This window comes from Sorex fumeus, unplaced genomic scaffold, assembly GCF_029834395.1.
Source record: "Sorex fumeus unplaced genomic scaffold, SorFum_2.1 ptg000143l, whole genome shotgun sequence".
NCBI classification, from domain to species: Eukaryota; Metazoa; Chordata; class Mammalia; order Eulipotyphla; family Soricidae; genus Sorex; species Sorex fumeus.
Window position 1 is genome coordinate 1346958 of NW_026606200.1, and position 27549 is coordinate 1374506.

The window sequence follows — 27549 nt, forward strand, 5'->3', positions numbered from 1 at the left end:
GTCCGTCTTCCTGCCAACTGCCTGATTTCCTTCTCTGTAACCCCAGGGGTTCGGGGACTGAGTGGCTTGTCCAATCTCTCCCAACCCCCTCAGAGCGAACACTTCCCTTCTCACTGAATCCTGGCTCTGGTGCTATAGGAGATTCCTCTAGGATCTGTGCCTGAATCCACCAGTCAGCCTTCCTCAGCTCCAAGAGTCACCCTCAGGCTAGATTTGTTTTCTGTTTGGGTTCCTGTGGCCAGGAACTGCAGACACTCACTACCACGGACCTTAACCCTGAGCTCTGGAACAACCAGCGGGCGAAGGAGATGGATCAATACGGTGCCATGCAAACGCTTCTGAAAACAACCCTTGCTCTTCCTCTCATATGGGGAGATGCTGGTCCTTCTGCTCCCCGCTCTGCCTTAAGGTCACTGTGTCTTTGCAGTGGGAAGGAGAGAACCTCTGGGTTCCGGCCCCACCCACCCCGGCTCTTCAGCACATTCTCTAGACTGGCCTACAACCTGTCTGGATGGACCCAAACAGCCCTAACCGGGGCTGGAGCAATAGCACAGCAGGTAGGGCATTTGCCTTGCACACGGCCGACCCAGGTTCGATCCTCAGCATCCCATATGGTTCCCTGAGCACCGCCAGGAGTGATTGCTGAGTGCAGAGCCAGGACTATCACTGGGTGTGACCCAAAAAAGAAAAAAAAAAGAATACAAAACACCCCTAAACTGCTCTCCCCACTCCCTCCTGGGGTGGGGTTACTGCCCTGCCCCCCAACCCCCCAGTGCCAACGCTAATGTCCTTCAGTGCTCAGTGACCCTTTTTTTCTCTAGCAAAGCTGGCCAGGTCCTCTCAACAGTCACCAGGAGTTTGTCCCCTGCCCCTCTGTCGCCCTTCCTAAACATTCTTTCGCTCCCTTGGCTGCACAGGTGACCGTAAGGCACCTGGAGGTTACCTGGAGGTTTCACTGAGGTTATGTGTGTGTCTGGTCATGGCGCAGGAAGTGGATTAGGGACCATTTTCTGTCCACCCCACCCCCACCCCCAGCCATTCCAGTCTCTTCTATTTGAGTTTCTCAGTACGAAGCACTTGCTCAGTTATTCACTTTTTTTATAGAATGAATGAAATTTATGTTCCAAGAATTGGTAGGTGTGATCCAGCTATAGGTGTGCAGAAACATCATCAAGGGAGAGAGTTGCTGAATCAGGGAGACCAGAGAAAAGGACTTGGGAAGACAGGAAGAAGTATGATGTTTGGGGGCTGGAGCTATAGCACAGCAGGTAGGGCATTTGCCTTGCACACGGCCGACCTGGGTTCGATCCTCAGCATCCCATATGGTTCCCCCAGCACCGCCAGGAGTGATTCCTGAGTGCAGAGCCAGGAGTAACCCCTGATTGCTGGGTGTGACCCCCCCACACACAAAAAAAGGATGATGATGATGATGGCTGGACTCTGGCACAGATGGACACGTGGTGGCATGTGAAGCCTTAGCGAAGACTGGGTGTGTGGGACTCCCTCTTGTGTGCATGCTACCCCTGTTTCTTTGTGCTCAACCAAGTGGAGAGGGGGTCTTGGAGGCCGGATGTCACCAGTGTGGGGTCTGCGGAGTTCTGAGCAGGGTCTATGGTACCAAATGGCCCTGCACCCAGGGCGTCTGCCAGTCTAGTCCCCGGCGTGCTGTTGGAGAGTGGGGTCCAGGGCAGACACGGCCAAATGCTCTCGAGACCATGTTTCTGAATCTCACCAAGGCAATCTGTCGCGGGACATTTTTCACTGACTTAGCAAATGTTCATTCCAATATATGTTATGAAATAGATCAAATAGAACATGCACCCAGGGCCAGGCGTGGTACTTGGTGCTTACCTCAGCACTGTGACCCGGAAGCAAATGAGGAGACACTGATAGCAAGAAGACACCTCAGGGAGACCTGATGGCCCCCAAGGCTCTTTGAGAGAAGCAGGAAGTGAACTCTCTGTTCCAGCAGAGTGTCCAGCCTGCACCCCCACTGGGTCTCTGCCCAGAGAACGTTCTGGAGCCGTGCCCACCATTGTCTCTCATATTCCCTCCACTCTCCTCATCTCCTCTCTTCATTCTTGGCTACTTGCTGTCCTGAGCCTTCGTGCCCCTGCCCGGGGTCTGGCTGTCTCTCGGGGGGCTGGTGTGGTGGGAAGGAGCCTTTCCACAGATGGGTTAGGCTGAGGGGGCGAGTTGGCAGATTAGAAAAATCAAGATCCATTTTCATAACGTATGTGATTGCTGGAAATAGATCATTAAATGTAAGTGGTCATTATTATTTTAAGGGGCTATAAATCTGAGCTCAAAGCAATGAAATGAAGACTAGATGCAAACTCGTACATGTTGGTGCATAAACAGATTGTCTAAATCTCAGAGGCGGCAGACAGGGAGGTGGTGCAGGGCACCCCACCCCCCATACAGAGTGGGGGTGAGAAATCAGTGTTTGAGCTGCCGCGATGAATATGGTGTCTGGGGACTTTGACATTCTGGGGGTGTCAGCTATGTAGGGACTGGAGCCCAAGGTAGATGTGGTCCACCCTGAACGTTTCTAACTTCACTTACATCACGACAGTGATAATTAGGTACTTTTAGTCAGAAGGAGTGGGGTCTCAGGGAAGTGTGGTATGGGGTGTTCATGTGTAGAAGAACTGAGGCCGGGGAGGGGCATCGAGTCCCGGAGGTGGGCTGGGAGCATCTTCCATTCAGGTTGAAGAGAATGATTGAGCCTGTATTGTCCCCTGGGGGACACCCCTGTCCCTGCTACTAGGCATGTTGAAAGAGACCAGGACCAGAATGGAAGGTGTGTGCTGAAAGAAGAGAAGGACCAAACATGGTGCCTCTCAGTGTTGGGATTGCAAACCATACTGCCCATAAGTAGAGAGAAGGAAGGAAAATGTCTTCCATAAAGGCACGGGGAGGGGTCAAGTGGGGGTGGCGGGAGGGATACTGGGGACATTGGTGGTAGAGAATGGGCACTGGTGGAGGGATGGGTGTTCGATCATTGTATGACTGAAACTCAATCACCAAAGCTTTGTAACTGTATCTCACAGTGATTCAGTGAAAAAAAAAGGGGGTGGAGAGAAAGACCAGGAGGGTTAGAGGCCAGCTGGACTGGGCCCCTCCAGCCCTAAGCTACTGTCCTTCCAACCCTCTCTGTTACCTCTGGAGGGACAGCACGGTTGGGCCTTTCCAGGCTGGAATCGCAGAACTGGGGCTCTGGGATGATTCTCGGCGTCAGTGATCCTAGAATCCCAACCATTGTGGGATCGAGAGCATAGAGTGGAACTTCCTTTGAGATACAGGAGGACAGGGAATTGATCAGATAAGCATCTTTTGTATAGACACATGTCTATAGTTGGGACTGGTGGGTTCCACGGGTGAGATGCCCGAGCCCCTGGGTCAGGGCTGCCGACGCTTGTGAAATCTTCAGTGCTGAGCTCCTGGGAACATTCTTGCCATTTTCCCCATGGAATGTTTCCCTCTTCTGTTATTCTTCTTCTGCATCTGGGAGAACTTCGGAAAATGTCTCTTTTGTGGTGTCTTGCAAAAAGTCTTTGACTGATTATATATGGAAAAAGAATTCTTTCCAGCCAGTAGCTAGTAGTTCTCTTCTTCTTCTTCTTCTCCTCCCCCTCCTCCTCCTTTCTTCTTCTTCTTCTTCTTCTTCTTCTCCTCCTCCTCCTCCTCCTCCTCCTCCTCTTCTTTCTCTTCCTCCTCCTGACACAGCACGGTTTCAGTCACACAGGCGGGAACAATTCACAGGAAACAACGGTGTGATAGATTTTACCTCTTATTCCGACCCGAGATTGTGACTGCCACACTGTGAGATTTTTATAAGTCAAGACACATGAAAGTCTTGTTAAAAATTCATTGACCCTAGGGCCAGAGCAAGAGTCCGGTGAGGAGGGCATTTACCTTGCACAAGGCCGACCCAGGTTCGATCCCTGGCATCCCATATGGTCTCCTGAGTCCCACCGGGACTGATCCCTGAGCAGCACTAGGAGTGCTCCAGAACAAACAACAGCAAAAGACAGAAACCTTTTCCTCGTGACCACGTTTTCCACAACCCCCAGACATTCAGTTCCTCGGTCCATAGGCAGATCAGGAGCTTCCATGGAAGAAGCTACAGGATGGAGAAACAATTGGGGGTGGAGGTGGGGGTAAGAGCTTCAGAAAGGACCCGCTGATGGGGGAAGAGTGGGATGTCAGCACAGGGCTTCCAGCCTTAGGAATTGCAACCACTGGGGAGCTCTAAATGGAGGAACTGCAGAGAGGGGAGAAGGAGCCTGCCAGGGTCAGAGTCCGTTGCTCATGTAGGGGGTGGGGTTGGATTGTACTGCAAGTTGGGAGAATCAGCAAAAGGTTGCTTGGAGTTGGGACGGGGTGCAGGGCTGGATTCAGGCCTGCTAGGAGTACCCTGCATACACAGAATTGAACGAGATGGTTCTGGGTTATGGGCAGAGTGGCCGATTGTCGATTGTTGCTGTGTGTTGGGAGGTTCTGCTGGTGGCTCTGATTCAGAGATTGTAGAGAAAACGGGACCAGTTTCTTGGGGTGTGCGCTGAGACAGAGGTGCGAGAGCCAGCAGCTGTGCTCTGAAGCCACGGAGCCAACCTGGAGGTAGCACAGTGATTAGGGCCCGCACCGCCTGGTCCCCCAAGCATCCCTGGGTGCAACCCTGGAGGCCCCAGCTGCCTGAGTAGCGCTGCACCCTCAGGCCTTTGCATTCACCTGCCAGCCTGATTGGCCAGGAGCTGCCTGCAGGGGCCCTCGGTCCTGTAAGTGCTGCTTGGGATGCCCATAAATCAATCCATCCATAAATCACAAATCACGACCATCCTGTTATTCGTCGATTGCCTCAAGCAGGCCCCAGTAACGTCTCCTTCATCCTAGCCCTGAGATTATATTCAAGGCTCTTTAGGAGAATGAGACCCATCAATGTTACTGGTATTTGGCATATTGGGTATGCCACAGGGAGTTTGCCAGACTCTGCCGTGTGGACAGGTTACATTCGGTAGCCTGCCGGTTTGTCCAAAGTAAGAATGAGATAATAAGATGTCATAAGATGTCGGGCGCCAGGGGGCCAGTTGGTGGGCGTGACCCCCGCCTACTGGAATTTGGAGGAACTGGGTGGAGGATGCTCGGCCCCAATCTGAGTAGGTTTGTAATCCCAACAACGGCCATCCCATCCCTGGCGCCATGTAATCCCATCAATGGCCAAGACTCAGACACTATAAAAACCAGCTCCCAGAAGAGAACAGTGCAGTCTCCATAAATCAATCCATCCATAAATCAGACCCACCTCTATGCTGGCAGGGATTAGGGCTGGACTGCCAGCCTCTCGGACCCCAAAGGGATCCCTCTTCCCTCTCTAGTCTGACTGTAAAGAGGGATGACTATCCAGTCGTGTTAACTCCCCTAATGTTGACGTCATGGTTTTCTCAGGCTGGTCGTAGTTGGAACGGGCAGTGGCCGTCCAGCTCATCCATCTGTGTTGTGTGGTCCCCGTCTGGATTCATGGGATCGATGGACAGCCTCTGACGGTGGGGGAAGGGCGCCACAAAGTGCACTTGGGAGAAATTCTCGCCAGTGGTTGTCTCTCTCCAAACCAGCCTGTCCTTGTCCTTTCATAAATTATTCGAGGGGACCAGCCAGCAGATCTTGTCCTGTCCATCTCCTCTCTCTCTCTCTCTCTCTCTCTCTCTCTGTCTCTCTCTTTCTCCCTCCCTCTCTCTGTCTCACCCCTCTCCCTCTCCCTCTCTTTCTCTCTCTCCTCTCTCTCTCTCTCTCTCTCTCTCTCTCTCTCTCTCTCTCTCTCTCTCTTGTTCAGGGAAGGAAGTTGACATACCATAGATGACTGGGTGAACTGGGTGACATAGCATAGATGACACATGGTCAACATGCCTCATGCGTCTGACGATGACAGGGTGCCCTGCTGCCATTGCGCCTTCAGAGAAAAAGCAAAGGGGTACACGACTGGGAGGACACTTAGAGGCTAGAGAGAGTCCGGGGAGGGGGGAGGAGAGGGACTTGCCTTGCATGTAATTGACCCTAGTTCAATCCCAAGCACCCCACCCTGAGCACAGATCCAGGAGTCAGCCAGGTGTGATCCAAGAAACAAAATATAAACTTAAAACTAAACATACAGGGTCTGGAGAGATAGCACAGTGGGTAGGGCATTTGCCTTGCACGCAGCCGACCCGGGTTTGATTCCCAGCATCTCATATGATCCCCTGAGCACCGCCAGGAGTAACTCCTGAGTGCAGAGCCAGGAGTAACCCCTGTGCATCGCTGGGTGTGACCCAAAGAGCAATAAATAAATAAATTAATTAATTAATTAAATAAACATACATTCTGGGACCAGATCGATGGCAAAGAAGGTCGGTCCCTTGCCTTGCCTGCGGCTGACCTGGGTTCAATCTTTGGCATCCCATACAGTCCCACAAACACCCCTAAGTGTAATTCCCGAGCACAGAGTCAGAAGTAACCCCTGAGCATCTTTGGATAGAGCCCCAAAAGCAAAAAGTAAAATACATTTCTTATAGGCAGGAGAAGGGGCAGAGTACCTCCTGCATCTCCGAGCCCTTCCCAATCTTCAGCTCAAAATGCACCATACTCCAAGTGACACAGGTCCTGGGGTAGCCTGCCCTGTCCCCCGCTCATGCGCGTACACACACACACACACACACACACACACACACACACACACGAGTCCAGGGCTCCTTAGGTCTCTAACAGATAAGCTCCTCTCCAATCTCTCTGAGCAGCCAGCATTATCCATTTAGCTCCTGATTACAGTCAGTTTGCCACATACTCGGAAAGGGGCCCTTGGCCTCTGAATGAATGGACATGGGTGGCCAGGCTTGGGGATTCTTACATGGCAGGGCTGGGCTAGACACCAGAAATATGGACCCCACTGCTGCGCCCACAAGATCCACCAACTCCAGAAATGTTTCCTGCCAGGCACAGCTCTGGGCGCTTGGGCCACGTGGGTGAGGACACACCCATGACCTCGAAGTCAGTGCGCCCCATGGGTGGCTTATGTGAGGCGGGGAGGAGAAAGACGGTCACTTTCTCCCCATCCGCCTCTGCCACCTGGGACCCAGGGTTACTGGGCTCTTATCTCACCTTGCAGAAAAGGATTCCAGGAGTAGACAAGCAGTGAAATAAATAGATTTTATTTGGAGGATTTTTAGGTATGGAGGGAGAGAGAGTGAGAGAGTAACGTACTCAAGAGAGAACACGGGCTTCTCCAAGGGCGGAGAGATAGCCCCTACACACATCCCAGCATTAGACAGGAAAGCATGAAAGTCCGCATCTCAAGACGGGAGATGCAGGCGACACACGTGCTCAGCCACTTGGGCACAAACAGCACATGTGCACCCTTCCTTTGTTCAAGGTATCTTCTCGGGATGTCTTGGTCTGAAATGTTCCCAAGTCTTCTCTGGGCTGAATCGCTAAAGTTAACAGGATTAAGAGAGAATTCTGAAGGTATTCAAGGAATTTCCTTAATTGGGAGGAGTCCAATCTCCTCAGGGTCTTATCAGGTCTTTCTGACACATGGTGGCTCAGATTTAGGACTGGTGGCTTTATTTTTATTTATTTTTGGGGGGGGAGTCATACCCAGTGATGCTCAGGGGATACCCCTGGCTCTGCACTCAGGAATTACTCCTGGCGGTGCTTGGGGGACCATATGGGATGCTGGGGATTGATCCTGGGTCAGCCACGAGCAAGGCAAACGCCCTCCCCACTGTACTATTGCTCCAGCCCCAGGACTGGGGGCTTTATTACTCCAAGATATTTCATTGCCATCGTGTGTGTGTGCGCGTGTATGTGTGTGTGTGTGTGTGTGTGCGCGCGTGTGCAGTGGGAAGGGCTCCTGGGGGGGAGGGGGGCACAGTCATCAGGAAGAACACCAGGGGTAGGGGGGTGTTGGGGACCATTTGTGAAGCCTGGCTCCCCTGAGAAGCGCTCCAAAGTGGTCCCCTGCAAGAATGCAGCGGGACAGAGAGGGGTGAGCTGAAATGACACATTCTCCATTTGGCCAGGGGGTCTCGGACCCAAGCAGAAGTGGAAGTGTGGACTCTGGACTCAGGAACAATGCTCTCCTGGCACCTGGAGGCTGGGGCTCACTGCTCCATTGTGTGTGACACACGTCCCTTTGTCTGGAAAAGGATCTTTAAAAGCAAGCGTGAGGAGGGGGAGTGAGGGGGGGTTAGGATGACAAATCTGGGAACCCAAATTACCTGGGAACAGTCTGAAGCACAATTGCTGTATTGTTCTCCAGGATTCTCAGACAAAAGGCAGTGCTATTAGACATCCCAGATGGAGTCATTCTTGGGGTCGGGGGTCGGGTGAATTTCCACCCCCCCCCCCCACACACACACACCCACCAGAAGCTCCAGAGGGGGTCTGTGCCCACCTCCACTTTTCATAGCCCACGCCCCTCCCCTCGGGCCTGCGGGTGTGGAGGGGGGGTTCTGTGTTTGCATTCGACAAAAGTCATCAGAACTGCACGTTCGTTGGAAATAGGTGTGATGTTGACAGACAGACTCAAAATCAGTCAGCCGCATCTGAAAAGTAGAAGGCCAACCAAAAATTCAATTTTATGTTCCATTAATATTTCTGCCTCTGACGTTCCCTCGCCCACGGATTTCCTTCCGAGTAAGTGGGAATAAACAGAGTCGGCACCGAAAGCCTTCTGTAGTAGGACTCTCGTCAGCCCAGAAATGGACTTGCAACCCCCCCCCCCCCCCCAACTTCTGTGGTTTTGAGATAAAAAAAAAAACAATAATAAAAATCTGCATCCCGACTCAGATGTCCTGCAGCACCCTGGGCTGAAACCCCCTCCCGCACACAGCCTTCCCCGGGCCCGAGCATCATCCAGAAATCCGTTATTTTTTTTTCCCCTTCCTTTGATAAAGTGAGAAAAAAATAATGTCTGCTTTCCCTCCTGCCCAAGGCAGACGAGCATCCAATATTTAGATGCAAATCTCAGTTCCTGGCGTTTCTCTCCTGTAGCCTGTTTCTGCTTCCGTGTGATAACCTGGGTTATCCTTCTCAGTCCCGACGTGCTAGGAAATGGCCCAGCTCTGGCAGGGACACCAGCGTTGCTGGAACATCCTGTATGTGTGGCTGTGGGTCCCATTCAGTTGTGCCCATGTGAGAACTGAGACCGAGTGTTCTCAGACTTGTGTTTGGGGGGCTGTTGGTGGGGGGGGGGGGGGGCAAAAGTAGAGGTAGCGTGCAGAGCCTTCTCTGGGTGGGGGGTGGGTAGTGAGTCAGGGAGGAGTGGGTTTCCGGAGCAGTTGGCCCCAACAGCAACCCAACAGTGGCCCCCCTGGCGAGTTCACCCCCACATTAGTCTGGAGGAAGGGGTCTCCCGGCTGACCAAGCAGCCCAAGAGCCTCCATCATCTGCAGTGTTCTGTGAACTGAGCTGCATGGGGTGGCCTTGCATGCAGAGAGACGGGGTCACAGTGTGCCTTGTAGAGTAGCCTGCTGATTCTGGCCTAGGGGGTCGGTCAGGTAAGACCCGGGAGGCTCTCGGGGGGCCCCCACCTCCCAGGGCTCTTGCATCTGCAGGGAGTGAGCGATTCCATGGTGCCCTGCATACTGCTTAGAGCTCCTCCTTCAGTTCCCTTTGAAACATCGAATTTCCCCGAGCTCACTGCACACACTCACTGGGCACTGGTGTGTGTGTGTGTGTGTGTGTGTGTGTGTAGGATCCCACCCATGCTAGGCAGAAGCTGGGGCCAATGTCGTGCTCGCCATCTGTCCCCATCTGCCCAAAGCTGGAGCGACAGAACACACAGGAGCAGGGCTGGAGTGGTAGCACAGTGTGGAGGGCGTTTGCCTTGCATGCGGCAGACCCAAGTTCGATCCGCAGCATCCCATAGGGTCCCCCAAGCACCGCCAGGAGTAATTCCTGAGTGCAGAGCCAGGAGGAACCCCTGAGCATTGCCGCGTGTGACCCAAAAAGAAAAGAAAAAGAAAAAAGAACACACAGGAGCGTGCCCGCTTGGCGATTCCTTACAGGGTTTCCGTGTGGATGTCTGAAGTCTGAGCACGTGACTTGAGGGTGTGGGGACATAGCAAGGGGGTTGATCCTGGGCGCTCAGCGGCCCCCAGCACCACCACATCCTCACACGGAGTCACCAGCCTAGCTCAGAATCACCAACAGGGACGCTCAGACCCTCTGAGCACCTCCCGGGAGGCCTCACTGGCCCTGGCGGCCAACTCATAGTGCCCTGTGTAATCACCAAGCATGTAGGAAATCCTGCAGATCTCTCTCTCTCTCTCTCTCTGTCTCTCTCTCTGTCTCTCTGTCTCTCTCTCTCTCTCTCTCTCTCTCTCTCCCCTCCCCCCCATGGTCTCAGGCCACTTCCCCAAGCAGGTTGCCATTCTCCCCAGATGCCTGTTCCAGTCTCACTAAGCCCCTCATTCCCATCTCTTCCTGTCTCTCTTGCTCGTCTCTCTCTTTCTCTCCATCTCTCCATGCTCTGACTTGCTGGCCTTGGTCTCTCTAGTCTCCCCCAACTCCTTCTTGGCCTTAGCACAGTCAACATATGAAAACCCTTACTGACACCCTCCCCCTATCAGCCTCAAGGGCTGGAGCGATAGCACAGCGGGTAGGGCGTTCGCCTTACACGCGGCCAACATGGCCGACCCGAGTTCGATTCCTCCGCCCCTCTCGGAGAGCCCGGCAAGCTACCGAGAGTATTCGATACGCCAGACACAGTAACAACAAAGTCTCCAATGGAGACGTTGCTGGGCCCGCTCGAGCAAATCGACGATCAACGGGAGGGCCTTTACCTTCTACCTTTAGCCTCAAGGGCAAAATACCAAAATACCACCTAGGGTGTTTTTCTCCTTTCCTTAATCCAATAACTTAATTAACACCTCAATTCTACTTCTTAGTACTAGTCATTTTGTATGAACACAATAAAAGATACATTGAGCTTGTAGGGTGGCTCTCCTGGGGACACCTCAGCTATAGATCTCAGACTACAGTGCTCAGGCCAAATTAATCTTTCCTAATCCAAGCAGGGACATAATCCAGTTGTTATTTTTTTGGATCATGACAGAATTTGTCCATGACCTTTCTCTTAACTTATAGTTAAGTATTACGGCACTTTGGCCAGGCCCATTTCAATGTCAGTGTAGCTCACAGCTTGCCCTGGGTCCATCCAGTCCCTCATCAGGACCCTGCTTTTGGGGGTTCTAGGAAGTAAGGGCAACTGAGGCTTAAGTCAGAGAACAGATGCCCAGGAGTGAATATTATTCGGTGTCAGTTAACTCCCAAGTTACAAAAGCATAGCACTAACTGTCTTCCTGTGTCTATACAAAAAGGACATTGCTCTGAATTAACTATGCAAAGGACTTCAGGAGAAGAGGAAAGCAACATTTACAAGTTAACAGAGTCTGATCAGAAGATAAAGGTGATTGACCCATTGGGGATGCAGAGCCCAAAGAAAGAAGTTACAAATACACACAGAGGAATGGGAGCACTGTGATGGGAGTGACCCAGAAAACCTAAGCTCCCTGTGGCAAGGCAGAAAGGACAAACCAATGTTATCCTATAGTGCCCCTCCCTCAGCCCAGAGACTGAGTGTCTGTTGTCACCCACAATGGCAGTGACACCCAGAACAGGCCTTGGGAACACCGACTCTGGGAGACCAGTTATTGGCCAGGCCTTGGGCCCCTCCATTGGGATCAGAAACATCAATCCTAGCTCTCATCTTTCATTCCGAATGACCCTTTTGTGCCGCTGCAGCCACTCACACAGTGCTCGGACCCTGGAGCTGTGCAGTGTCCCCCCCCCCCCATTGCCTCTAGACCTCCTGCTTAAAGCTCAGCGTTGGTGGCCATCAGCTTGTCATTTTTTCCCACCCCCCGGATATAAGATCTTTCTGCTCGCTCCTCCAAAACCCACCATCAGGACGAAAACAGTGTCCTGGCGTGAAGCATGGTGATGGGCACTGGAGCAGATAAGACCCGACCTCGCAGAGCGGTCCTGAGGCGAGGCCCCGCGGAAGGGAGTTTCTGGGCAAAGTTGGCAAGAACAGGGTGCCAGCACCGAGTGTCTGACCTTGAGCCTCCTAGTCACATGCACCCAAGACACAGAGATTGTCACGTATGCTTAACAGATCATCCTAAGTGCCACATCTAGCCTTAATTGGGATTAGAGCGGGGCAAAGCAGAGTAGGAAAGGTGATAGGCCAATAGTGCTGAACTTGATGTGATTGGACCTTCCTGTAAGCCAAGACCCTCTAGAAAATATGTGTGTATTTGGCAATTAAGGGAACAGCCACCAAATGCTCCCAGAGGGTGTTTCTTCCTGTACCCATCATCCTTCGCCCTATGGCTGCCGGGACCCAGTACACAACGTGTCCAGGCACGTTCAGGGAAAACTTCCCCAACATCCTTGGCTGGGGAGAGAACAGCAGTGGGGACTCCTGCCTGGAGTGTGGCAAGCCTTTGAGGCGCCCCCAGTGCCTCATATGGGCCCTGAGTGATCCTGGAGCCCTGAGCACTGCAGGGGTGGGAGGGAGGGAGGGAGGGAGGGAAGGAGGGAAGGAGAGACTGTGAAATTCTGTCACTTGCAGTGGAGGCCTGTGACTTCCCAGTTGTCATTGGGGGATCACAGGATTGGCACCGTGACCTTGAGCTCCTGCACACTTGTGGGGGCGCTCTGATCCCTTTATGGCCAGGCTGTATGCAGGTGAGGGGCTCCTGAGCGCTGGCTCTCTTGGCCCTGGATGGCATTGAACCAAGACTCCCGAGGTGTGCCCCTTTGAGAAAACACCTGGGCGTCACCCGTTCGGCGGGAACTGTCATTTTGCTTGATTCTCCTGGTCTGGTGTTTTCCAGAAATTGCTGAACATTGCTCCATGCCGAGCCCTCACAGTGACTCACAGGGCTTTGCGAGTCGGTGCTTTGATAAGCCCAGCCTCTCCTGGGACCCCTCCTCCCTGTCCCCTCTGCCCTCCTTCCTGCCCCCTCCCCCAGGAGCCTGTGACTGTCTCCATCCGACTCCCCACTTCCTGCCTGTGAAGGTTCTTGTGCTCTGAAATGGCCTCAGGTGTATTTTGCCATGATTTCAGAAAGCGAGAAAGCCACCAGAAAAGTCCAAGGTAAACCGAGTAGGAACGAGTCTGGAACCGGAGGCCCCAAGTGACGTCTTCTCTGGCCCTGCTGGTCAGGTGTGTCCTGCCACCCACTGTCCGGTCCCCGCCTGTGTCAGGGATCTCTCCATAGTCTCTGTCTGTCCTGACTGCGCCCCTCCTAGTGCTGACCCAGCTCCTGGTCCTGCTGACAGACCTTGGTGGGGTGGGGGTGGGGGGGTGTCCTGGGCTTCTCACACCCTCAGGGCCACCCGCGGGGCCTTGGACAACTCAAACGTGAGCAAGTCTTCCTGGGCTTAGGGAGACCTTCGCAGCGCGTGGCAGAAATCCGACTCGATGCCTGTGGACCCGGGAGTGGGGAGACCAGAGTGCGTCATTGGATGTTTCCAGAAGATCCAGACCCGTGGCTCAGGCCAGCAGGAAGTCCAGGCACACGCTCTGGAATATGCTCTCCCGGATATGTGCTCCAGAATCCGTGCTCCAGAGTATATGATCTGAAACGTGTGATCCAGAATGTGCTGGAGAAGAACCGTGAAGGAGAGCCACAGAAGAGGGAGGAGAAATTTATTTCTCCAGGCCTGTCTGCTCTGTCAAAGGAAGAAGGGAGGTGACCAGAGCACCCAAGTCTCGGCAGTGAGAATGAAGGGCTTAGCGCACGCAGGCCGCCCCACCCCGGCCCATGGGCTGCCGGCTCAGCTCTGCCGCCTGCCTCCCTCCCGGACCGGCCTTGATGAGAAACCGGAGGGAAACGGGGGCCAGGGGCCGTCCAGATGCCCTCACAGGTGTCGGTAGACGCTGGAGGAGGCAGATGCATCTTCTGCACCCAAGTTGCCTTGATTTTGCAGGGGGAAATGCGGAGGCTCTGCCCCTCCATCCAGAGTGATGGGGGCAACGGGAACGGCAGGCAGCATCTCATGAGAGAAATGGACCTTTCGGGAAACCTCTGAATATCTTAAACTTCCCTCTTTCCTTCAGAAATCTTCCCCATGCGGACAATTCCTACATTTTTTTTTCTTTTTAGGTCACACCCAGCGATGCTTCAGGGGTCACTCCTGGCTCTACACTCGGGAATTACTCCTGGCGGTGCTCAGGGGACCATATGGGATGCTGGGAATTGAACCCGGGTCGGCTGCGTGCAAGGCAAACGCGCTACCCTCTGTACTATTGCGCCAGCCCCGACAATTCCTACTTATTCCGCATTCAGTGATGTCTTCCCATGCCCCGTTTTTTGCTGTGTGCATTTTTTTCCCTGATTTTTGGCCCGCACCCAACAGTGTACACGGCTGACTCCTAGCGCTGTGCTTGGGGCTTGCTCCTTCCGAAACTGGGGAAGCCGTAGGCAGCGACAGGGATCTAACGGGGTCGACCACGTACAAGGCCAATGCCATCTGCCCACGTGCTCCCAGCAGGAACGGCGAATGTTGGTGCTGCAGGGGACAGGGCATGGGGCCCAGCCACCACAAGCACCACCCCCAATGCTGGTGAGGTCTGGCGACGTGGCCAGTGGGTGGCCGGGCAGTGCCGGAGCAAAAGGCGTATTGAGTGAGATGGGGTGGGGGGGTCATGTGTGGTTGATGGGGGTGAGGGCCCAGGACGGCGGGTCATCACAGAGGTGGGCTTTTCTGAGGGTTTGGGGCAGAGGGGCAGAAGGGTTCAGCTCTCGCAGGGAGGAAGTGGAAGGGGATGATCCTGCTACTCTGTGGGGCAGGGAAGAAGAGGTTAGAATCTGCCAGCCAGGACGAGGCCTGGGTGGGCGCAGGGCTGGTTAGCTTTGCTAGGAATGCAGAGGCCCCCTCACAACTGGGGTACTTTTTTTTTTTGCTTTTTGGGTCACACCCAGCGATGCACAGGAGTTACTCCTGGTTCATGCACTCAGGAATTACTCCTGGCAGTGCTCGGGGGACCATATGGGATGCTGGGAATCGAACCCGGGTTGACTGCGTGAAAGGCAAACGCCCTACCCGTTGTGCTATCACTCCAGCCCCTGGGGTATTTTTTTTAAAGTTTTTAATGAATCGCAGTGAGGTGGTTACAGACTTAGAAACATTCATGATTGAGTTTCAGTCATGCAATGATCAAGTACCCATCCCTCTACCAGTGCCCATTCACCACCAACGTTCCCAGTATCCCTCCCACCACCCACCACCACCCCATCCCCCTGCCTGCCTCTGTGGCAGGCACATCCCCTCTTATTCTCTCTCTCTCCCCTTTTGGGTGTTACGGTTTACAATACAGGTACTTGGTAGCCATCATGTTTGGTCCATAGTCTACTTTCAGCATGCATCTCCCATCCCAAGCGAGCCCTCCAAGCATCCTTTACTTAGTGATCCCTTCTCTATCCCAACTGCCTTTTCCCCCAGCATGTGAGGCCGGCTTCCAAGCTGTGGAGCAGTCTTCCTGGCCCTTACTTTCTCTATTATCCTTGGGTGTTAGTCTCCCATTCTGTTACTGTCTATTCCACAGATGAGTGCAGTCCTTCTATGTCTGTCCCTCTCTCTGTTGAGTCATTTCAACCCCCAAGTGTTTCTTCGAGACTAACTCCATCCCTGTGGGGAAGTGCTTACTGTCTCGTCACCAGTTTCTTTTTTGAGTTTTTTTTTTTTCGCTTTTTAGGTCACACCTGGTGATGCTGAGGGGTTACTCCTCGTTCATGCACTCAGGAACTACTCCTGGCCGTGCTCAGGGGACCATATGGGATGCTGGGGATCGAACCCGGGTCGCGCTGCGTGCAAGGCAAACGCTCTACCCGCTGTGCTATCACTCCAGCCCCACCTTTTCGAGATGTTTTAAAGTTTTTTCGTTGTAACTTTGTAGCAGGGGCGAAAGAGGGGAGTCCCGGAAGTGCTGGGGGCTGAGTGGGGTGGTGGTATGCAGTGGTGAGACACAAACACAGGACTTCAAACATACAAGGGCATGCTCTGCCCATCTCCTAAGGTTTCTATGGAGATACCAGTATCTAGGAGACCCACGGAGCCTTCATCTCGGGCTCCTGTGCTGAAGAAAAACTTTGAAACAGACACTCAGCTGGAAACATCAAAATGGGCTCAGGCCAAAAGAATGAAACTCTGCCCGAGAACAGATGACTGGTTAAAGAAACTTTGGTACATCTGCACAACGGAGTACTATGTAGCTGTTAGAAAGGATGAAGTCATGAAATTTACATACAAGTGGCACTACATGGAAAGTATCATGCTAAGCGAAATGAGTCAGAAAGAGAGGGACAGACATAGAAAGACTGCATTCATCTGGGGAACATATAGGAACAAAATAGGAGACTAACACCCAAGAATAGCCGAGATAAGTACCAGGAGGTTTACTCCATGGCTTGGAAGCCAGCCGCACATGCTAGGGGAAAAGGCAGCTCAGATAGAGAAGGGAGCACCAAATAAAGGGTGTTGGGAGGATCCTCCCAGGATGGGAGATGCATGCTGAGAGTAGACTCTAGACGAACATGGTTGTCACTCAATGCCTCTTTTGCAAACCACAGCACCCAAAAGGAGAGAGAGAACAAAAAGGAGTGTCCTGCCACAGAGGCAGGGGGGGATGGGGGGGATGGGGGTGGGAGGGATACTGGGATCCGTGGTGGTGGGAAATGGGCACTGGTGGAGGGATGGGTATTTGATCACTGTATAATTGAAACCCAAGCACAAAAATTTGTAAATCTACAACTGTACCTCATGGTGTTTCACTAATAAAAATTTAAAAAAAAAAAAAAAGAAGAATGAAACTCTCAGTGCTCCAGAAAACCATCTTTGCCGGGGCAGATTTATTTCCCACACATGCCTAGGATCCGCCGTTACAGGTTTGAGACGAGAGACTGGTGCAATTGCCCCCGTGAGGCGCGTAGGCCCCGTCCTGTCTGAGACAAAGCGTGCAGAGACGGCGAGTGAAGCCTGCTTTCTCCCGAGCACCAGCCTCTGTAATTTGCACCTTCAGTGGAGACAGAGGCGCCGGGGCAACCCGGGAGAGGAGATAATAATAGAGAATGTACTCAGCTGGAGAAATAGGCACTCAGCACGCAGCGATGGGGGCTGGGAGGGGGCGGGCGGCATTGTGGAAAGGGTCCCTGGGCCTTTGTTCAAGGAACATGAATATCCCTGGACCCCTGCAATCCACCCCGCCTGAGCAGTCCAAGGCCACTGATGGCCACCGAGAGCGCAAGCTCCTGTCCCTTTTTCTCTTCTTGCTCTCTCTCTTTTTTTTTTTTTAATTTTTATTCGTGAGACACCATGAGGTACAGTTGTAGACTTACAAATTTTGTGCTTGGGTTTCAATTACGCAATGATCAAATACCCATCCCTCCACCAGTGCCCATTTCCCACCACCACGGATCCCAGTATCTCTCCCACCCCCCAATCCCCCATCCCATTCTGCCTCTGTGGGAGGGCATTCCCCTTTGTTCTCTCTCTCCTTTTGGGTGTTGTGGTTTGCAAAAGAGACATTGAGTGGCAATTATGTTTGGTCTATAGTCTACTTTCAGCATGCTTCTCCCATCCTGGGAGGATCCTCCCAACACCCTTTATTTGGTGCTCCCTTCTCTATCTGAGCTCCCTTTTCCCCCAGAAAGGGATAGACACAGAAAGATTGCATTCATCTGGGGAACATAAAGTAACAAAATAGGAGACTAACACCCAAGAATGGCCGAGATTAGTACCAGGAATCTTCTTGTTCTCTTTTCCCTAGAAAGCATTCTGATCTATGCTATCAGGGCCGATTTACCACTCGCCAGGGGAGAGACTGAGAGTGGATTTGGCGGGCTTCCCCTCCAGGGACCTGAAAGTCACCTGTGCCACTTGGTACATTTGGGGGTGCTGGAGGAAGGCTCACAGATCTGCTTGGAACCAACTCACTGAAAGACCCTGTCACCCCCACGCAGCATTTCTGCTTCTTGGGGAGAACAGGTTGAGGGGAACCTGTCTGTATCTGAGGGGGGGGGGGACCTTGGAGCCGGCTCAGGTTGGGAGTATGACCCGCAGGTACAGGGTGGGGTTGCTGAGAAACCCAAACCTTCTGGACTTGGCTGCTTTCTGGACCCACACTCCTTCAGATGCCTGTCCTCGGGGTGGTGAATAGGTCTCAGCTTCCCAATGACTGTGGGGGGCCGCACTTCCTGTCTTGAGGGCAGGGGTCTTCTGCCTTCTCTGCCCCAAGTGAAGCATAGTTGGAAATGGTCAACTCTGGACAAGAACTGAGCCCTGAAAGGAGGCAAAGGGATCGCATGGTAACCTTTCAAAGAACGAGACAGAGACGCATGCAGTTGTACCCATGAGGCCTGTGTTGTAAATCAGAATGTCCAGAAAAGGGGGGGGGGGGGAGGGAGAAAGGGGAGGGAGAAAGAGAAGAGAGAGAGAGAGAGAGAGAGAGAGAGACTGCAAGAGAAAGAAGAAAAATGTCTGCTAGTGGTGGTAGGATTAGTGTTAGAAAATTGAATGCCTGTAACAAGTCTTCATGAACAGCTTTGTAAACCAGCATTTATATAAAGGAAAAGGGAGAAATGGAGAAAAAAAATTAACCAATAATTTTTTAATTTGTTTGATTTATTTGATTTATTTTTGGTTTTTATTTTTTTGTTTGTTTTAAATTTTTATTAGTGAAACACCATGAGGTACAGTTGTAGACTTACAAATTTTTGTAAGTCTTGGGTTTCAGTTATACAGTGATTGAGTAACCAATAATTTTTTTAAAAAAAGAAGAAAAGTGTCTGCCATAGAGGCAGGCTGGGGTGGGGGTGAGGTGGAAGGGTAACTGGGGGCACTGGTGGTGGGAAGTGTGCACTGGTGAAGGGTCCGGTGTTGGAACATTATAGGACTGAAACCCAATCATGCACAACTTTGTAACTGTGTTTCTCACAGTGAGTCAATTAAAAATACATTTAAAAAATAAACATCCACAGAGGCGTAACTGTGTTTCTCACAGTGAGTCAATTAAAAAAATAAATTTAAAAAATAAACACCCACAGAGGTGGCCGCTCTCCTCGGACCCGTGTCCAGCCAGGGGGTTACTTATCCTGACCTGGGGGGGGGGGTGGGCAGCCTCTGAGGCCTCCCCCTCCATGTGGAACCTGCCACCCCTTCCCACCCACCCCCTCCTCAGGGGCCTTTTTCTGCCTCCTCCGCAGGAATGACAAGTGAGAGCAGAGAAAGGAAAGGGCTTTTTGTTGCACAAATCGATCCACCTGACATTACCTGAAAACACCAAAGTGGGTTAATTTAACACTCTCTTGCCTGTAGCAACTCTGAGGACGCACCCCTGTTCTATTCCCCTTACCTCCAATTTCCTGCACCCCAAAAGCTAGCTTAAGAACCCCACACTAAAGTAAAGTAAAGTAAAGGCCCTCCCGTTGATCATCGATTTGCTCGAGCGGGCCCAGTAACGTCTCCATTGGAGACTTTGTTGTTACTGTGTCTGGCATATCGAATACACTCGGTAGCTTGCCGGGCTCTCCAAGAGGGGCAGAGGAATCGAACTCGGGTCGGCCATGTTGGCTGCGTGCAAGGCAGACGCCCTACCCGCTGTGCTAAGAACCCCACACTAGTCTTTTTTAAAATTAAATTTCATTTTATTCAGTTGGGGGGCCACACCCAGCAATGTTCAGGGCTCTGCACTCAGGAATTACTCCTGGGGGTGCTCGGGGGGATCATATGTGATGCTGGGGATCGAACCGGGGTCGACCACATGCAAGGCAAATGCCCTGCTCGCTAGACTCTCCCTGCAGCCTCAGGTTCGATTTAGTTCTTAGTCCTGAATTGAGCCCTGGGGCAGACACCTGAGGCTCTTGGGAAGGGGCTCCGGGCACTCTAGCCCCTGTGACAAAACCTGAAACTTTTGTAAAAGGATGGAAAATCCATATTCCAGGGGCCCATGGTTGCAGGATACTAGCATCCAGAGAAACCCCAGTCTTCCCTCTACAACAGAATCCTAACTCCTGTTCACCAATGCTCTTGGTGCATGGTACGTGCTCTTCTCTCAGACCTCATTTCAGAAAAGACAGTGAGTGACGACGTGAGCCCACTCAGCCTCCAAAGCTCAAATGTTTGCTCAAATTTGCAAGAGAGAGTCGGAGGCTAGTTGCTCCCAGCTTTTTTCTGATTCTCGTTGCTTGTCAGACTTCAGTATTGTTGGGATGATCTTTGGAGAATGATCGACAGGTCCAGACACGCCAAGTCTGTGTAGAGAGGAAAGGTTCTGGTTCTGGTGTTCACGGCTGCTCTGAACCCAGTTAATTGTGACGTGGCCCGGTGCTATTTCAATTACCCCGTGCAGGTCCCTCCCGCCTTCCTCCATCAGAAAGAAAGGCCTGTAATAAATAGAAGGCAATTCCATTAGCATCTTTCTTTCGGGGATTAATACAACGTCACTGGCCATAATTATCCTCATCCATTACATTTATGAATCTGATTCCCACGAGGCGTCTTTGGGGAAGGCGGCTGGTCAGGCAGGCGGCGCTGATCCCAACACAGAGCCTGGGAGAGTTGCCACCGTGGATCCTAGATGCCTGGCATGACTATATTTTAGAATTTAGGAAGGAGGGGGGCTGGAGTGATAGCACAGTGGGTAGGGCGTTTGCCTTGCACGTGGCTGACCCAGGTTCGATTCCCAGCACCCCATATGGTCCCCTGAGCCCCGCCAGAAGTAATTCCTGAGTGCAAAGCCAGGAATAACCCCTGAGCATCGCCGGGTGTGACCCAAAAAAGCGAAGAAAAAAAAAATTTAGGAAGGAAGTTCATTGGGGCTGGGAGGGGGCTTGGTTGGTTGCTTGGTTGGTTTCTTTAAATGAATGTGCCTGACTTTATGTTATTATTTTTTCCTCATTTTTTAAAAAAATACATTTTGGGGATACGCCTGCAGTGCCCAGGCCTTATTCCTGGCGCTGTGCACAGGGATCACTCCTGGCATGGCTCAGGACACCATACTAAGTGCCAGGGATCAAAATGTGGCCCGCTGTGTGTCAGGCAAGTGCCCTACCCGCTGTAGTGTCTCTCGGGCTCCCGCTTGCTTGGGATTCTTGGATTCTCTCCCATTGTTTTCTGATTCCACTGACCCATCCAAGCTCCCTCAGGACCACCAGAGCCAATTGGGAGCAGAACGGGCACGAGGCATTTACCCTAAGCAACCCCCACACCCGGCTCTCCCCTGCTGAGACCCTGAAGTTCAACCTTGATCGTGAGCGCCACACTTCCGTGGGAGGCTGGACAAGGAGCAAGGCAAGGAGAAGGGGGTGGAGCGAAGGGCTCCACTAGGAGCCCAGGGCACAGTGTGGACCCCAGAGTGGGTGGGCACAGGGGGCAGTGGACGGGCCCCCTTCTTCCTGGCCAGAAACCCTCCACCTGGGTCCTGACTCTGCCCTCTGGGCCCGGAGACGTCTCCACGGGCTGGAATCAGCTCCAGAGCTCCAGGGCAGTTTCTCCAGGCATCTGCCGAGCCAGACTCTGTTAGGACCCTCCCCACTTTACTCTTCCTCCTTCCCATGACTATGTGGCCCCTGTTCTCCTGGAACTGCTCCTGGATGGAGGAGCAGGGTGGCTCCTGGAACTGCTTTTCAAACTGTGGCGTGCAGTAACAATTCTGTCCCAAGGCAGCTTCCTGGCATCGGGTGGCAGGGGGAGGGGGCTAGACTTTGATTCAAGATCTGTATGTGCTTCCCACATAAGACACATCACAGGGGCTGGAGCAATAGTACAGAGGGTAGGGCATTTGCCTTGCATGTGGCCGACCCAGGTTCGATTCCCAGCATCACATCTGGTCCCCTGAGCACTGCCAGGAGTGATTCCTGAGTGTAGAGCCAGGAGCAACCCCTGTGCATCGCCGGTGTGACCCTAAAATCAAAAAAAAAAAATGACACATCACAGGCTCTGAGGTCAACTTCTGCTTGCCAACATGAGTGTTTTCCACTTGGCTTCCTACTGAAAAGACCCCCTGTGTTCACGCCCACTTCCGTCTGCCACAGGCCCTTCTCTGAAGCACTATTCCCCACCCCACCCCCCCCCGCACCCATTCCTTCTCCCTCTACCCACGTGACCTGACAGTGATCCTGCAATCTCCCCCACTCACTGTCCAGGCTTAGCTGATACCCTGGGTCAAACGATCGGCCCGTCACCATGATTTCTGCCAGGGGGATTCCGAACCTTCACGCCGAGGGTTGAGGGTTGCTGTTCCTCATCTACAGGAAGTGACCGTGAGCCTCCGTTGGAAAGGCCTGACTCAGGTTCACCCTGATTAGAATCTTTATTTAGGAAAATGTGGCTCTCACAGGATGGGCAGAGGTGGTCCTTCTGCAGTAGACACCCCTGTGGTGTTTCCATGAGGAAGTGTCCTGGGTTCCCAAGCGTCCCTCACACTGGCAGGAAGTCTGCACCCCTCTGGGTGCCAACGGGAGAGGGTGAGATGGAGAGGCGAGGTCCTATGGGGAGTCTATGTATTTTTCAAAGAATTCTAAGGAAGGATTTAAAAGGAGGTACAAAACAAAGACATGATTTATGGGGGCTGGAGGACTTGTTCAACATGTATAAGAAAAGGAGGGAACCAGTATCCCTCCCACCTCCATACCCCCCCCCATCCCATCCTGCCTCTGTAGCAGGGCATTCCCTTTTGTTCTCTCTCTCCTTTTGGGTGCTGTGGTTTGCATTGAGTGGCAATCATGTTCTGTCTATAGTCTACTTTCAGATGCATCTCCCTCCTGGGAGGATCCTCCCAACACCGTTTACTTGGTGCTCCCTTCTCTATCTGAGCTGCCCTTTCCCCTAGAGTGTGCGGCTGGCCTCCAAGCCATGGAGCAAAACTCCTGGTACTAATCTCGGCCACTCTTGGGTGTTAGTCTCCTGTTTTGTTACTTTATGCTCCCCAGATGAATGCAACCTTTCTATGTCTATCCCTCTCTTTCTGACTCATTTCACTTAGCATGATACTTTCCATGTAGTACCACTTGTATGTAAATTTCATGACTTCATCTTTTCTAACAGCTACATAGTACTCCATGGTGTAGATGTGCAGCATTATTCTAACTAACGTGGTCTTCTCTCCCTCCCTCACTCTCTGGCAGAAGTTTGCCCTGAGACTGGAAGAGATCATTTGCCTTGCATGCACCCCACCCGAGTTTGATTCCTAATGCTGTATAGGATCCCCCAACCCTACTGTTGAGTTCAGAGCCAGGGCATGACTGCCAGCTCTGAGCACCATCTGGTGTGACCTAGAACAAACAAACACTGTCACTGTAACTGTCCTCCCATTGTTTATCAGTTTGCTCGAGTGGGCCCAGTAACGTCTCCATTGTGACACTTGTTACTGTGTTTGGCATATTGAATATGTCATGGGTAGCTTGCCAGGCTTTGCCATGCAGGCGAGATACTCTCGGTAGCTTGCCAGGCTCTCCGAGAGTGGCGGAGGAATTGAACCTGCATCAGCCTGGTCGGCTGTGTGCAAGGCAAATGCCCTACCTGCTGTGCTATCATTCCAACCCCAAAAAAACACTTAAAAACAAATTAGCCCTAACCCTCCTAAAGCAGTGGTCTTCAACTGGTCTACAGGCAGAGAAGGGTTGAAAACCACAGTTCACCTGCCTTGGGTATCACTGCTGGGCTAGGAGCTGGTGGCCAGAGGCTGGTCTGCAGGTATCAAAAAAACATTGGCAGAGCTGGAGCAATAGTTACGGTGGGTGAGGCATTTGCCTTGCATGCAGCTGACCCGAGTTGAATCCCCGGCATCCCATATGCCCATATGGTCCGCCAAGCACCGCCAGGAGTGATTCCTGAGTGCAGAGCCAGCAGTAACCACTGAGCATCATTGGGTGTGACCCAAAAAGCAAAAAATAAAAACAAAAAAATTGGCCTAAAGTAATCTAAAATAATGGAATATGTTTCCACAAGTTTATGCTCGGCTGCCGCCACAAGTGCCCTAAACCACCGCTGTCCTTCTGTCCCTACTAAGTCCTCCTGCTCCGTCCCTGCAGCCCCAGTCCCCTGCCCCAGCGAGGTGACCTCAGGCCTGTCGTCAGAGTCCAAGGGTTTGTTTCTGTTGGCCACTGGCCATGCCCTGGCTTTGTTTTGTTTTGAGCCACGTCCGAGCATGGTCAGCCAACATTTGTCCTTTCCCTAGGTCACACCCTCGAGTTCCACACGAGGGGGAGCCACAGGGAGCACCGCTTCTTCTCCCCGATCTGAGACTGACACACGGTGTACGTGGGTCATCATCTGGGCATGGGCACTTTTCAACCGCTTCACACCTCACAGGGAACTGCATCCGGGAGCAGGATGTGTGTCTCCAGGCGTACTGGTAGGCTGGAACCGACCTTGGGAATGAGATTCTCACTTTCACTTTCTTCTCTTTGTAGAAACGGGCAAGATTGACCAGGAGATTCACAAGTACAACACTCCAGGATTCACCGGGTGCCTGTCCAGGGTGCAGTTCAACAACATCGCTCCACTCAAGGCTGCCCTGCGGCCAACCAACGCCTCGGCTCTGGTGCATATCCAGGGTGAACTGGTGGAGTCCAACTGCGGGGCGTCCCCGCTCACCCTCTCCCCGATGTCGTCTGCCACCGACCCCTGGCACTTGGATCACCTGGACTCAGGTAACATCGACAGCGTCCTCGGGTTTTCTCTCCAGAAGCCTTGCTTCGCCTATCTGTAAATGGGGTTGACGTCACAGGTAACGTGGTCGGGTGGTTAACGGAACAAAAGTTGGAAGCGAGCCCAGTCCAGACCCATAACACGGGCTCCATAGCTCAGTACCAGCGGAAGAGCAAGTCTGGGAACACGAGAGTGGTCAATTCTTCTGCTTCTAAGGGACATGCCCAGCTGATCTGTGGCATGGTGGCTGGGCAGTTGGGTCAGACTCCAGCGTCTGCTCTGCCTGGAGGAGGTCTGTCTGCTTGCAGTACCAGAGTCCAAGTTCCAACTGCAGAGGAAAGGACTTAGCTTCAGCGAGCTTCCTCTGCCCTAGCATGCGGGCACCAACAATCCTGGAGCCTTCTAGAGCTTAAGAAAGAGGTGTTTCGTTTGCATGGTTCAGAGGATTGAGTCCCACATGTGCAGGTGATCAGCCAAAGAGACAGCATCATGGGTTGAGTGCTTGCTTTGCAGGTAGGAGACCCCGAGTTCCATCCCCAGCACTCCTTAGTCTGCTAAGCAACCCTGTGGAGAGAGTCCAGAGCTGGGGCTAGTCCCCCAGACCCCTCAAAACTCTGAAATTTGCAAACAGGCCGAGGACGAAGAGTAGAGCTGGTTGTTGGCTGCAGAATTAAGTGGTTCCCACGGGTTTTTGCGGTTGTACAGTGGGGGGGACGCTTGCCTTGTACACGGCTGACCCGGGTTCTATCCCTGAGCCTCTGCATGGTCCCTGGAGTCCCACCAGAAGTGACCCCTGAGCGCAGGGTCAGAAGGAAGCCCTGAACATTGCCAGGTGTGGCCCCAAAACCAAAATAATAATAATAATAATGGTGTTAGGGCCTGAGTGATAGTAGGTCCCTTGCCTTGCACATGGCCAACTCGGGTTCGATCCGTTGCACTCCATATGATACACCCCCCTCCCCCACCCCGGGCCCACCAGGAGTGGTCCCAGAGAGCCGAACCAGAAGGAATCCCTGAGCACTGCCAGGTATGGCCCCAAAACCCATAATAATAATGGTAATAATAATAATAATGAGTCCACAGACACCTGAGGGGTGAGCATTCGTGTTCCTTTGGGGCCCAGATGATCTAGGCCAAGCAGACACCTCTCATAGACGCTGTTTCTCAGCCCACCCTGGGCCATGACCTCTCTCCCTCTCTCTCTCTCTTCCCCCCCCTCTCTCTCTCTTTTTCTACCCCCTCCATCCCTCCCCCCGCCCAATTGCCATTATGATTTGCAGTACAGGTACTGAAAGACTACCACATATATCCTTTTCCCTCCTTTCAGCCCTCTGTTCTGGTCCAGAGTGATAATTTCCAATTCTCATTGTCATAGTGGTCCCGTCTCTATCCTAACTGCCCTCCCCCTCACCCCCGGACTCGTGGCAGCTTCCAACCATAGATCAATCCTCTCGGCCCTTGTTTCTACTGTCCTTGGTTATTAGTCTCATGCTATGTATTTTTATGTCCTGAAAATGAGCGCAATCATTCTATGTCTGCTTCTCTCCTGACTCATTTCTCTCAGCATGAGACTCTCCACATCCATCCATTTATAAGCAAATTTCATGACTTCATTTTTCCTGGTGGCTGCTTAGTATTCCATGTGTAGATGTACAGGGGTTTTATCCCGTCGTCTCTTCTCGGGCACTCGGGTTGTTTCCAGTTTCTGGCTATTGTGAACAGTGCTGCAATGAACACAGACGTGCAGATGGCGTTTCTGCTGTGTGTTTCCATCTCTATTTTCATAACTGAGTTGTAACCCAGTGTGTGTCCCTGCCAGGCATCTGCCTCAGTCACCCGGTGACTCTGAACAGGGGTGCAGGAAGCAACTGTCTCTCTTTCGGGGACTTTTAGGGCAGAAAGCGTTGTGTGAACTGGGAGATTGGAAGGCTCGTGAGGATGAGACCGTTTGACTTTTCTCCCTTGGATGGCGGGAATAGAACAGATTGTGGGGCAGGCATGGAGACATAGGGAAGCTCACCCAAAAGCCATCTCAAAAGTGTCTCCGGGTTCAAGGCAAAACATATACCCTACCTCTTAGCTCCAGTTCCCGAGGGCCTGCTAACCAAATGGGTCAAGGCAGAAGAACAGAAGGGGAAAGTTTCTATCCATAAAGGTCGCTCATCATCGTCTGAGTCAAGGCTTACCTACCTCTTGTGCCATGCATAGTAGGGGGAAAGGAGTGAGGAGAAAGCCTGATCACGATCACGATCATCCTGTTGTTCGTCAATTGCCTCAAGCAGGCACCAGTAACGTCTCCTTCATCCTAGCCCTGAGATTTTAAAAGTGCCGTATTCAAGGCTCTTTCAGGGTTAGAAGAATGAGACCCCTCATTGTTACTGGTATTTGGCATATTGGGTACGCCACGGGGAGTTTGTCAGACTCTGCCGTGTGGGCAGGTGACATTCGGTAGCCTGCCAGGTTGTCCAAAGTAAGAATGAGATGATAAGATGTCTCGCAGCCGCAAATGCGGCCATGCGCTTCTGGGAGCTGGGTTTTATAGTCTCTGGGTCTTGGCCATTGATGGAATTACACGGCGCCAGAGAAAGCCCATCTAGAAAAAAACAAATGTTATTCCAAAACCCCAAGGGAGGTCCTGGTTGCACTGATGCACAAAACTTGTATGTGGGCTGCCTGTCTTCATCACTGCTCCTGAGAGGGCCTGGATGGGCATCAGAAATGGGCAGCCATGTTAGAACAGTTGATTTGTGCATTTGTTGAGAGAAGAAACTGGATGCATGTAGTGAAGACAAGTGAATCAGAATCCAGTTTTACATGGATCTGATAAAAATGTAAAGATGGATCCCATATGACCGG

At 52.3% G+C, this 27549-nt stretch overlaps 1 protein-coding gene across 1 annotated transcript in view; it reads left to right on the top strand.

Moving 5' to 3' along the window:
• Positions 1-27549, top strand: part of CNTNAP2 (contactin associated protein 2) — a gene marked incomplete at its 5' end in the record, with an annotated part of 1346219 nt that overhangs the window by 1288330 nt on the left and 30340 nt on the right. The window contains one exon of the mRNA XM_056106760.1: positions 24456-24695. Coding sequence (XP_055962735.1) covers positions 24456-24695 — 240 coding nt within the window. The remainder of the gene's footprint in view (positions 1-24455; positions 24696-27549) is intronic.